Genomic DNA, 13,006 nt, shown 5'->3' on the forward strand with positions numbered 1-13,006 from the left:
ACTGATCCAAATTGCCCCCCACACCCCGCCCAGCTTCTGTTAGTCATGGAAAGATACACATACGGGGGTCAATTTAAACTGGGCAACATATCTAACGACAAAGGTTTAACCCACTCCCCCAATGCTGTGACCCTGACCCAAGTCAGCTGCTTTTTAAAGAGACATTGGTAATCCCACCTGCAGACGGCCCACATCATATCTGACGTGGCAGTACCCTGATGCAATACCCAGCTCTTTGCAATTGGCAGGTCCCAATTAACAAGGGAGGGGTTGATGAGGCACTGGTTTGGATTATACCGACTGCACTCAATCCATTAATCCATTTGGGGAAGCAATGACCAGTATTACAAGCTTTCAGTGTCCTGCACAATGCAAAGCACACGGCTGGTGTTAAACATTACATAGTAGTGTTATCCATACACTCTTTTTTTCATCAGACACTTTCCTTAATGTACTTCTATACTATTAAAAATATTGTACAGCAACCTAGAAAGTCAAAGGGCAGAAACAATGTGAAACAAACAATGTTAAAGTAGCTTAAGAATGCAGAGACAGCATTTTATTGAAAAAGCATTGTTTAAAATGAGTCACTTTTTACAGTTTAAAAATGTGACTGCCACACAATTCCCAGAATGCTTTGCCAGTGTTACCAGCTCAGGCATGATGCAAAAACTGCATTCAGTTTCAAGGAAAGTACTGAGGTATAGAAGAGTAAGGTGGCTTTTTCTAGTGTAGAGATTCTTGCATACACTTTTGTGAAATCACACATGGGTAATGTGCTCAAAGCAGCCCCAAATTTGGTAACAGCAGCATAAATCTAAGAATTCAGCAGATTTTCGTTTTGCAAATATATACTTTTCTAGTGTGCCTTTAACAAGCACTGAATGATCACACACACAAGTTCCAATTGTATGCAGTAGGGCTTTGAGGCCCATATGTTCCATTAGAGTCCCTCACTCCCCACAAGAGTGAGGACTGAAGAATTTTCCAGAGGAACTATTGCAGCAGGAAGGGCTGAAACAGGAAAGCAAAACTGGCAGAAAATGCTGCCAAAGAAGGGGCACCCAGCACTTCTTTGGATCCTGGCCATCACCACAAAAACTGCCGAATGTGTTTAGAATCCGAAATCCCTACTACAGATAAATTTAGGTCTTCCTGACCCCACATTGTCTTCTAGTGTGTAGCAAACTAAGAAGATAACAAGTCCAGCACTGAACCAGTTAGCTAGTACTTTGTAACTTCATCTTATGCAGAGTAAGGCATGTCTAAACTCACTGAATGATGTCCCAGATTCTGCACAGGATCAGTCTACAGTATTTAATCTCAAAACTAAATCAGTATTTGTGCCTTATAATGGGGCAACTGTAAAATTGCAATCCTCATCCAGCATGAGTTGGTATCAAAATATGCTTCATATCAGCCATTTCTGACACTAGTGGTAAAATCTGGACACCATATTACTGTTGCACACTTGTGAAAATTTATTTGTTACAGTGTGATAAAGAGGAACCTTTTTGGTATAGGTATATGAAAAAGCACACATTATATAATAGAAATCAGCTTACAACATTTAAAAACACTTCTTAAATCTTACACAGTTTCAAGGCTTTGGTTTGTTGGTATTCAGTTTTATGTTAGACCACAGCGCAGTGCAAAAAATAATCATACTATCCCACAGAGCAGTCTTTAGGGCAATTAATCTCACAGTCACGTTATGGCTAGGAAATGTTGTGAGTTTCCTTTAAAAGGTGCCATTGTTGAGGTCACGTCAACATCGCTATAATCTCCAACAGGAAAAAATACAGATTGGCACTTTGCAATTTTGACAGTGTATTCTGCAAATGAATGTGCCACAGTCAATAGAAGGTTTGGCAAAAACAAAAACACTCTGAATTACAAAGTGTATTATAAAAATAAATTATGTATTACACCAAACAAACAAAAATTATCCAACATTTACCAATTGATTCAAAGGCTTTGCAAAGTTGAGTAAAATTCAATTGGCACAAAAGACATGGTTCTTTTTTTCCATTTCATTTCAAAAAGTCAAACATTGCTTAAAAAAAATAAAATCTGCAAAAGAAACCCAGATTTAAGTGGAAGCAATAACAAACTTCCGTAAGTGATCAGTAGCATGGAAGATCACAGTGATGGAGGTGGTGCTTTGGCAGTGATCCAACCAGGTGGCGTGGAGAAGTGCACACGTATAGTACAGACTTGGCATGGCATCTCATCTGGAGTTCATGCGTAACTGATGAATTACGATGCTTTCTAAAGGGAAAAGAAACAGAGCAAGGCAATCATAGTTACCATGGGAATACACGAAAGGCCAGGAGGACCTATACTGTTAATTCTTTAATCCCATCAGTAGGCTTGATACATTACAGAAGCTTCAAAGTGCCACTTGAACCAAGTAAGGCAGGGCAGAACTCTCCATACCAAAATTGCCAAAGGAAAGATTTGAACCTGGAGTAACTGACCTCTATTTACTGGGCAAAGATTCACATTTTAAAGTGATGGCTCGCTTTATTTAATAGGTGGAGAGCAAGTGTCCCTATTCAACCCCAACACAGCATCCTTCCAGTGGCTATTGCTCTGTGCATGCGCGCAGGATTCTAAGCCTTTTTGGAACAGAGAACCATTTTCTCGTAACTTGCTATGTAAAATGCTTTGAGAACATTTTGTTGAAAAGCAGAGTATTTAACAACTGAGGGCATGCTGCTCCTGCGTTTGGAAAGCAAGGGCATGGCACAATCCAGTCTGCTCACCTGCAGAACATCTCTGTCCTTCTTCAGCTCCTTCCTACACATAATTCCAAAGTGTAGCTGGTAATACCAAACTTGTAGTCAAAGCGGCATGAGTGGAAGAGAGCTCATGGAAGGGGAGCCTTCATGTTCCATCCTCCCCACTGAAGCCCCAGACCCCTGCCCCCCCACCAAGCTACTGAGAGTCAGTAAGCACTAGGAATGATATTGGGGGTGGATGGGTTGCAGTAGGAAGTTTCTAGAAATTGGAAGTGCCTGAGTGCAAGCTGCCACCTGTGCCAGGATTGGTGGACTCTCCCGTTGCAGCCCCCTATGTCATCCTGTTCCCAAGGGTCCCTCTGCCCCAGGAGGAGCTTTTCAGGGAATGCACAAGGGACTCAGGTGAGAGTAGGGGGCAAAATTGCAGCAATTTGCGGTAAGACAACTCTTCTACAGAGGAAATATTTAATTTCAAATGTAGCTATTTGAATGTTTAGAATATCCAAATAGGTATATTAGGTTCCTAATTCCAAACAGATGAGGGGGGAAAGTTCCATTAAACTCACGGAAACTTCTGAGTCAACACGCACTGGAAAAGGTTACAGAGTCCAGAATTTTCCAGAAGTCAGTGTGAAACATCCAAGCTTATAAAAACAGATACCCTTATCTAAATGTTACTTTTTAAACAAGCATCTCCATTTGGTACTAAATATTTCCCTGCAGGGCTGGCCATAGGATAAATAGTACCCTGGGCAAGGAGTGCCTTTTCATTTCTCCACGTTCTGTTTATCAGTGTTGCCCAACTGTGCGTTTTGTCTAAGCTCAGCATCCCCTTCAGGTAGGCACCCTGGACAACTAATCAGCTTGTCTACCCCTAAGGCCAGCCCTGTCCCCCTGAAAAAAACAGGGGAAATGACCTGTATGGCCTGCAATGCACTGAGATTTTGATCAGGAAGATACAGTAAGTAGATATCCTCCATTAGGCATATGCAGTTCAAAGCACAGCTCAAACACCGTGTGCTGATGGCACACAGGGCTTTTTGGGACACGCACCACCCCAGCAGTAAGCTGGAAGGGTGCTCTCTGTTTTCTTAAAGTTCCCTTTCTACTTTCCTTTAAAGTGCTCAAACCACGGTTCAGGCAGACTCCTATCATCCATTCAATTTAATTGTTATTCCATGGGTTGGCCACGTCCTGCTCTGCTTGTTTTTGGTTTAACTTGGAGAATTGCTAACATTAATTTTTGAATTGAAGAATATAGTTTACAGCAGTTTTCAGTTCTTGCAAGCTACTGATGTGCATGAGTGCATCGGCACATTTAAATAAATGAGAAAAAATGGAATCCTGATAAAACAGGTTTGTTTAATCTATTAATGTTAATTAATAACGTATTTGTTTAATCAGGCTTCAAATTTAAAGTTTGAAGTTTTAGAGTTTTTATCTGTTATCTATATTGTAAGTGTAAATTGTTGTGTGTTAACATTTTAATTGTGTTTTAGATTTGAACTGCCCAGAGATTTGCATATGTAGCGGTATGGAAATGTGCCAAATAAAACAATCATTTTTAAAAAATAACTATTCTAGAAGATTACCAGTAGATGGCACTAACTTGTCTCAGACAGTCAATCCCGAAGCACACTTACTTGAAAAGTATAGTCCACGGAAATTAATGAAGGTTATCGCCAGGTCACCTTTTCCAAGTATTTTGAAATGATTTACACCTATGATTTACATTCACATTTGCCCTTTAAGAGCTTATACAGTAATGTGCATTTGGCACACACCTATTTCATATCCAGATAACAAATATCACAACTAACAGTTCTGAGGTTACAATAAAGACTCACAATGAACAGTCTGCACAAAGTCAAAGAACAACAAGTCACACCGTCTGATATTTTAATTAAGCTTCTCTTCACTATTCAGCCTTTGTTTTTGTGTATCCAAGGCAATATGCCTTGTAGCAACCCCCTGCTAAAATGCAAGGCATCTGGGTGTACCTTTTCTGTTTTCAAACAATTTTGAAAATTGTTTAAAACTTTAATGGGATGTATAATTTTTGTGTCTTCCAGAAGGCTAGTAAAAATTACATCAAAATTCACTTCTGCTTGTGTTCCATGTCATTTCCAAAGAACTCAACCATTAATTTTTCTTTCTTTATAAAAATCCCAGAGTGGAGCATAGCCCAAGTAGTAAGATGACTTCATTTTTAAATGAACTCTTATTCCAACAAAATATTATCTCAAGCTCTTCTGAAAGCTCAGTCAAGATTAAGGGAATTACACTGATTCAAGAAAGGAAAACATGAACCTAGATGAAAATAAGCCCAAAAAGATGATCTCACTGCCAGCAAACAACAGTTTGAATCAAGCCCAGCAACATCAGCAGCTGCTGTGCAACAGAAGCATGGAGGAGGCCTTTAAAGCCCTCCTTCCTGTAGTAGCCTGCGCCATAAGCCAGTTAAAACACAGCCAGGTGTTAGCTTACATGGTTTTAGAATGCAAGTGTGATATCCTTACATTGTAATCAAAATGACCTTAAACCTGGGTTAATCTTGAGAGGGTGCCTAAGCAGATAAGCACTGTATTTAGTCCATCACCAATATCAAACTAGAGAGCCATGTGTTCCCATATTAACAACTGCTACAAGAACAGCAATACAGCAACAGAATGTTCCTAGGAATTAATGGGTAGTGAAATCCAAAACTGATTGTGAGGTGCTCCAAAAGGATCTTTCCAAACTGAGTGAGAGGGTGACAAAATGGCAAATGTGGTTCAAAGTTGGCAAGTGTAAAGTGATGCACATTGGTACGAAAAACCCCAACTTCAAGTATACGTTGATGGGATCTGAGCTGTCGGTGACGGACCAGGAGAGGGATCTTGGGGTCGTGGTGGACAGCTCGTTGAAAGTGTCAACGCAATGTGCAGCAGCTGTGAAAAAGGCCAATTCCATGCTAGGGATCGTTAGGAAGGGGATTGAAAATAAAACTGCTAATATTATAATGCCCTTATACAAAATTATGGTGCGGCCACACTTGGAGTACTGCGTACAATTCCGGTCACCACATTTAAAGAAGGACATTGTAGACCTGGAAAAGATGCAGAAGAGGGCAACCAAGATGATCAGGGGCCTAGAGCACCTTTCTTATGAGACAAGGCTACAAAACATGGGGCTACTTAGTTTAGAAAAAAGACGACTGCAGGGAGACATGATAGAAGTCTATAAAATCATGCATAGTGTGGAGAAAGTGGATAGAGAGAAATTCTTCTCCCTCTCACATAACACTAAAATCAGGGGTCATCCCATGAAATTGATTGCCAGCAAATCTAGGACCAGCAAATGGAAGTACAGTGGTCCCTCGACTTACGAACTACTCGACATCTGAAATTTTCGACTTATGAACGGAAAAAAGTGCCGCACGCTTACGAATTTTTCGACATCCGAACGGCACTGGGGTGGGGGGTTCCACTTAAAAAGGGGGGGGGCTTTACTCACCCCTTCCATGAAAGTAAGGCACTGTACTGTACTGTACTCCTTGTAGTAATCGGGCGGCAGGGTGCCGCCTGCTTCAGTCTCCCTCGGCGTGGGCTCCCGCTTCTCGTAGCCATAATCGGGGCGGCAGGATCGCTCCCAGTCCCTGCCGCCCCCTTCAAGCTCAGTCCCCCTCGGCTGGCGGCCACCCCCTGAAGCTCCCCAGAGGTCCCCTGCCGCCCCCTTGTTTCCAAATCTAGCCCCATTTAAGAGGACGGCAGGAGAACTCCCTGCCGTCCCCTTCCCCCTTGCCGGCTGGGCTGCAACTGGCTTCTAGGAAGCCTTTCGCGCGCCTGCGCAAAAGGCTTCCTAGAAGCCAGTTGCAGCCCAGCCAGCAAGGCAAGCGGACGGCAGGGAGTTCTCCCGCCGCCCGCTCGCTAAAGTTCCCTAAAAGTTAAGGAAGGGGGCGGCAGGTCTATCAACGGCTACTAGTCGGAGGGTTCTAGGCCACTTCCAGCTTCATAGGCAGGATGCCTCTGAGTACCAGTTGCAGGGGAGTAACAGCAGGAGGGAGGGCATGCCCTCAACTCCTGCCTGTAGTCTTCCAGCAGCATCTGGTGTGCCACTGTGTGAAACACAGGATGCTGGACTAGATGGGCCTTGGGCCTGATCAAGCAGGGTTGTTTTTATGTTCCAGATTTTAATTGCATAAATTGATAGTGCACAGAGACTACATTTCCTTTTCTAGCAATCTGGTTTCAGACATAGTTAGATGACTCTTGGACATGAGGATCAGTTCATACAACCCAATAAGCAGAAAGCAGACATAAAGCATATGTACTGATTTTGCACACAGTGAGGCCGCCCTGCAGCTGCATGATCAAATCACATTTCTTTCCAGTGTGGCTTGATGGTAAATGAAATCATGCAAACTTTCCGAGAGAGAGAGAGAGAGAGAGAGAGAGAGAGAGAACGCGAGAGAGAGCGAGCACACATGTTGCGGGGTGGGGGGGGGGAGAGAAAACCTACCACCACCGCAGACTCTGTAAGACTGCACCTTGGCCAATCAGAAGCAGCCCAGGTATGTCATAGTAAACTGGCTTTCAATCTTCCCAGGACAAAATTTCCTGTCTACAAAACAAGGCACCATCTGGTATTCTATCAGCATACCTATATATAAAAACCAACCCCAATATTGTGTAATGGTATGACCAGGAAACATAATCCAGGATGGAGGTACACTGATAGGGGTAGTAGGCTCAATTCTCAGTGGAAGGGTTCACCAGATGCAGGCAACAGGTTTAGCTGCCATCTTATTGAAAGGCCAATGAAACAGTCCTGCAGTCCTAAGGAGACTGCAGTGCAAATCCCTGCCCACCCACTCTCATTACTCTCATATAGGTCCCTTCACTGAGCCTCAGGATACCCTGAATTGGGGCAGAAGGTGGATTTTGTCTTTGACACAACAGCATCCTGAATGTACTCTTTTCCTTATTCCCACAGAAGTAAATGGCTTCCCTCACTTCTACGGAAAAGAAAAGTGCCACGCTTGAAGATACTGTGGTGATGAGGGCAAAAATCTCTCTTCTGTCTCTGTATAATGGGCAGGTGATGCATTGCAGCCCTCTCAAGGCTCCTTGCACAAGCCACACCTCAGCCATCCCAACAACTAGAACAGATAGTCTTGTATGTAAAAAGCAGCTCCTGGCACCCATCTAGGGGGTGGTGTGGGGAGAGCAGTGGGTATCCTCCCGGGAAAGACTGCACTAACTGGATGTATGCAGATGCCACTCAAGTCACAGTATGCATTGTGATTCACACCCATGTAGAAAGTGATGTTCTCTACATGCCTTTCCATATAGAAACATTAGCTTCTTTGTGTGGAGAGAGAAGCAGAGCTACTGCAGTTGCTAGTTCTGCAAGTGGCTGAACAGGGAAGGAGCAAGGGAGAAGTGATGTGAGGCTAGGAGCTTTGTGCACATGTGAATCAGAACACACAGTGAATTGCTGTAGGTATTTCTATCCAAGAGAGAAAAGGGATCAGGCAGCAAAGCGACTAGCAAGACAAATGAATGTTTGTGTGCAGCGTAGCTGGAGAAAACTCAGACCCAGAAAAATCAATCTGGCACTTATCTGTGCCTGATCCTGGCACAGTGCTGTGTTAGTGGTTCTTTGAAGTACTTTCCAGGGCTGCATACAGGCAGTTATTTCTGCAAAGTAAATTAATAAAATGGACTCTCATACTTTTTCTGCTATAAACCATTTTTTAGAACCACAGAAAATCAGCTTGCAGTATTATTCAGCTCCATATGAACATATTTTCCTTGAACTTCTGCTAACACAACTATGGAAACAACAGGATTGTTCCTATGTTCTAGTATCAGTTCCTACCAATGGGACATTTACTGGAGCCATCCATAGCTCTGTGACAGAGCACATGCTTGGACTGCAGAAGGTCCTAGGTTGCATCCCAGAGATCTCCAGGAGGGCTGGGAAGAGTGTCCTCTGTAATCCTGAAGATCTGCTGACAGTTAGAGGTGAACACAAAAGGCTCATCCTGAACCGGTTCTCCTTGAACCAGGGCCAGTTCGGTCTATGATCCATCACGAATCGTATGCACTGAGACCAGAACCGAGCCAGCGGCTTGGTAAAGGAGGGAAGAGCATGCTTGGTGAGTGGTGGCACCTGCAGCCACACCAGCCGGGGTTAGAGCAGCTCCCCACCCCCACCCCGCAGCCCTGCAAATGGTTCTGCAACTGGCCCTGTGGAGCAGCCTCTGTCACCTAGGGAATGCCCCTTTACTTGTACAGTGTGTGTGTATGCATATCATTCCACTTTACAAGAATATAGCTCCCAGGCTGGATCTGATTCAATAGTCAGAGCAGACTGAACCCAGTTTGGCCAGATCCGGACATGGACTGAGCTGGTTCAGATTCAAACCAAACCGGTTTCGTGCACCCCCCTACTGACAGTCAGCGTGGGCAATACTGCCCAAGATAGACCAATGGTCTGATTCAGAGTAAGGCAGCTTTGCATGCCCATATGTGCTGCAATCTAATGACTCCAAAGAAAAATGTATAGCTTAGCTATATGGTAATGCCAGTCGAAAATCAATCTGAGAGACTGTATTTGAGCAATCCTACTGACTAATTTAAGTTAAACCCAATATGATAATGTAAGCATTTTAATTATTATTGGTCGACTATTGCTAGCCCAGTGAAATAAACGGAAATATCACTAAAGACAAAGGCTAGGCACACAAGCAGCGCTACCCAGGTTAAGGTAGGGTAGGGCTGCTCATGTGCAGTGCCAGGATTGAGGCCGATCCCAGTGCTGCCTCCCTTGCAAGCCCAGGTTTTTGTACCCAGGCTTTTACCTGCGTTAAAGGGTCTAAGCACCTAAAGGGTCATCTACTGTCATCTGGTAGGGAAAGTAGGTCCATCCCTGCCTTCCCACCCATCCTATCACTCATGTGAATAATCTTACGGAGTCCTATGGTACCTTAAGGTCTAACAAATGAATGGCAACAGAAGCTTTTGTGATCCAGCCCCACTTCATCAGATGACTAAGTGGGCTCCCTCTGGCCTAAAAGAGCTTCATGTGTCAGCCCTCAAGGTGCCACAGGACTCTTGTCTGTTTTTGCTGCAGATGATATGGCTGCTCCTCTGGAATGAGAAATATCCATAAAGGCTTCAGTCCATCAGTACACTAGTGAAGAAGAAAAACAGCTCATCTTCCACTAGACTTTGTTTCAAATATTTTACCTTTAGCAGAACGACACACCAAAGTATCATTTCACCAGCAATTCTATAATTCCTTCATTCATATATCACCTACACCTCTTGATTTCTGGCTCTTTTCCTGTTACAGATTCTTACCTCATAACAACATTAAAATAATCCAACAACCTCTTTGCTACACAAATTCCCAGTACCGCCACCTAATCAACTAGTCAGTTTAGTGTGCTTTAGCCATTTCACTTTTAACTTTCACTGGTTCTATATGAGGTTTTCGTGCTGTTGCATTTTCCTTCCCTCCATAATGGTGCCAGTGATTTTTATTTTTACATTTATATCCCGCTCTTCCTCCAAGCAGCCCAGAATGGTATACATGTTTATGTTTATCCTCACAACCACCCTGTGAGGTAGGTTCAGCCAAGAGATACATGACTGGCCCAGAGTCACCCAGTGACCAGGAATTCATGGCTGAATGGGGATTTGAATTCTGGTCTTCCTGGTCATAGCCAACACTTAAACCACTATGCCATGCTGGCGCTGATGAACTGCTACATCATTCAACGCAATGAGGTTTGGTTGTGTTTTTTTTAAGCATTCTCTGGCAAAAGTTTCTGTTACTTCAGCCAGAGGTTGCAGTTTTCTGTTTAATTTACTTCTGTAGACACTTCCTTCAGAGGAAGTGTGCATTCCAATTGTGGTTCTTTCAGACAAACACAGTTGTTATGGCAGTCAATCAAACATATTCACACAAATTTCCACTCTTAAAACATGCTTTCAAAAGTAAAAGCAAGGCACTTCAAGAACTCCAGGATGATCAAAAGGCACACACACACAAATCTAGTTGATACCACCAAACCCATACCTTTACTAGAGAGAGAGAGAGAGGTGGTGGTGGGGGAGATGTGCGATCTTGAGGAACATGTATGTTTACGAACAACCTCTCTCTGCTCTACCCATCTATAAGCAAAAGCAGTCAGTAGTTCTACTCTCCCGGCACCCACACCCCACTCACCCCATGGCTTGCACCGGAATCTTCCTAAAACCAAAAATTACAAAGTGAGATCTAATTTTGATTGCTTACTGTGAATTGAATCCACAGCTCACTGACATCACTGAGAAGCTTTCAACTAATTTTAGAGAGCCTTCACTCAAATCCTGTTTGAGCTGCAAGAAAATATTTGCTAGATCAAAAGTCTCTGGTTCTCTGAAGGTTCACAGAATATCTGCCAGTAGTATTTAAAGAAGTATTTCCATACTGCCAGTTCCTGTCTTAGGAATCGCAAAAGTAGATTTGCTAACAGCGCAACTCTAAAATGAGCTACTGAATTATCACCTCCATGGCTTCTCTAATGAACTATTCAGTTGCCTCCGAAGTACTGACTGAACGCTCATGCGTGGCAAAGAACATGGTGCATGTGTTATTAAGAAAATGGAGGCAGGGAGAGCAGTTGCCGAAAACGGCAGCCCCATTTCAGAAATTGCTGAATGACATATATTTTTAGTGAGATCTCAAGCCAACACCGAGGATTATTACATTCACTAGGTAAGACACACACATATTAGTAGAAGTGACAACTTTAGTAGACTCCATTAGCATGTGCAAACACTAACAACTCAACAGACAGGGGGGCTTATTTCCATGGTAGCAGTAAAACCTCCATAACATACCCCCTTAGCCACTGCCCTCAGCCCTTCCCCCCACCAAGGGTAGGAGAGCTATTGGCTGAAGACTTCTTCAGTTCTATTTTCATAGACTGAGTCTCGGCACGAGGCTCGAATTTGGTCTGATTTCCTGCTCCTGGGGCTGTCACTACTGGCTTTCCGGCTTTCATACCTTTAGACACAGGGATTCGGGTGGGTGCAGGTCTCTGAGATGACCCATCCTGTCCTGTCTGCAAGACAAAGAAGAAGAACAGTGATGGAACAAAGTCAGATTTTTAGGAAAGTTTCTTGTTGTGTTCCTTCCTTTCATTTATTTGATGGAAAAATTTATTTAATGGAAAAATATACTCCTTAGTATATTGAAACCAAATCAGAGTCAAGGGCAGTCAGCAAAAATGAAATAAATTCCTTTGTATACTGGGCAGTTCTCTTACACAGAATATAGCAGTGCATTTCTATGGATGGAGCATACTGGATGACCTTGGGTCAGCCAAGTCTAACTTACCTCACAGGATTGTTGTGGGGATAAACACAAGAAGGCGGGGGCATGCATGCCCTTAGTTCCTTGGAGAAAGCCTGTAGAGAACCAGCTCACAAAATAAATTCTCTATTAAACCACTATTTAATTATATAAACTGGGGCATACCATATAATCTATGGGAGATAGTCCTTAGTGGTAATACTCTTGGGCCTGTTAATCTACCGTACTGCCTCATGTGCAGATGGAAAAACAAGGCAAGACTGTATAGCTAAGTGAAGCAGAACTTCTGTTGTAAAGAACGAGGGGAAACAGTAATAGAAATGAAGAACGTATAGCAGAGACTGGTGAAGAATCTGATAGCATTATACTAGAGGAAAAATAGAAACTAAGAAGATTAACTATTTGTGTTAAAGAGGCTGTGGACACAAAAAACAGTGGCCATTAAATAGAATAATGTTTGCATAGATTGATTGATGAATGAATGAAATAACAGGACAATAGATGGTCCCATCTCACTGAAGGGTCTTTAAAGGTAAAAGGTAAAGTGTGCTGTCAAGTCAGTGTCGACTCCTTGCGCCCACAGAGCCCTGTGGCTTTCTTTGGTAGAATACAGGAGGGGTTTACCATTGCCTCCTCCCACACAGTATGAGATAATGCCTTCCAGCACCTTCCTATATCGCTGCTGCCCGATACAGTACCAGCAGGGCTTCAAACCGGCAACCTTCTGCTTGTTAGTCAAGCATTTCCCTGCTGTGCCACTTAAGGTCTTTAATGCCTTCCAAATTCATCACACACACTTACATAACTTGATGAGCAGCGGAATGTGTGACAATTTAAAAAGCACTAGATGACATCCAGTCTAATGCTGCAATAGTGCAAGGATGGTGTGCTAGCTAGTTTTGCTAAGTTGG

The 13,006-nt window shown here is 43.2% G+C and overlaps 1 protein-coding gene across 10 annotated transcripts in view; it reads right to left on the reverse strand.

Moving 5' to 3' along the window:
• Window positions 1–533: 533 nt before the first annotated feature.
• Window positions 534–13,006, reverse strand: part of FILIP1 (filamin A interacting protein 1) — a 129,978-nt gene continuing 117,505 nt past the window's right edge. For 8 of the 10 annotated variants that reach the window (XM_053286920.1, XM_053286919.1, XM_053286926.1 and 5 more), the window contains 2 exons: window positions 11,621–11,844; window positions 534–2,271 (listed from right to left, as the gene is read on the reverse strand). In XM_053286920.1, coding sequence (XP_053142895.1) covers window positions 11,638–11,844 — 207 coding nt within the window. In that variant the 3' untranslated portion in view covers window positions 534–2,271; window positions 11,621–11,637. The remainder of the gene's footprint in view (window positions 2,272–11,620; window positions 11,845–13,006) is intronic. The other 2 variants (XM_053286921.1, XM_053286922.1) reach the window with 2 other exon arrangements.

The sequence above is a fragment of the Hemicordylus capensis genome, chromosome 1 (genome assembly GCF_027244095.1).
Source record: "Hemicordylus capensis ecotype Gifberg chromosome 1, rHemCap1.1.pri, whole genome shotgun sequence".
NCBI classification, from domain to species: domain Eukaryota; kingdom Metazoa; phylum Chordata; class Lepidosauria; order Squamata; family Cordylidae; genus Hemicordylus; species Hemicordylus capensis.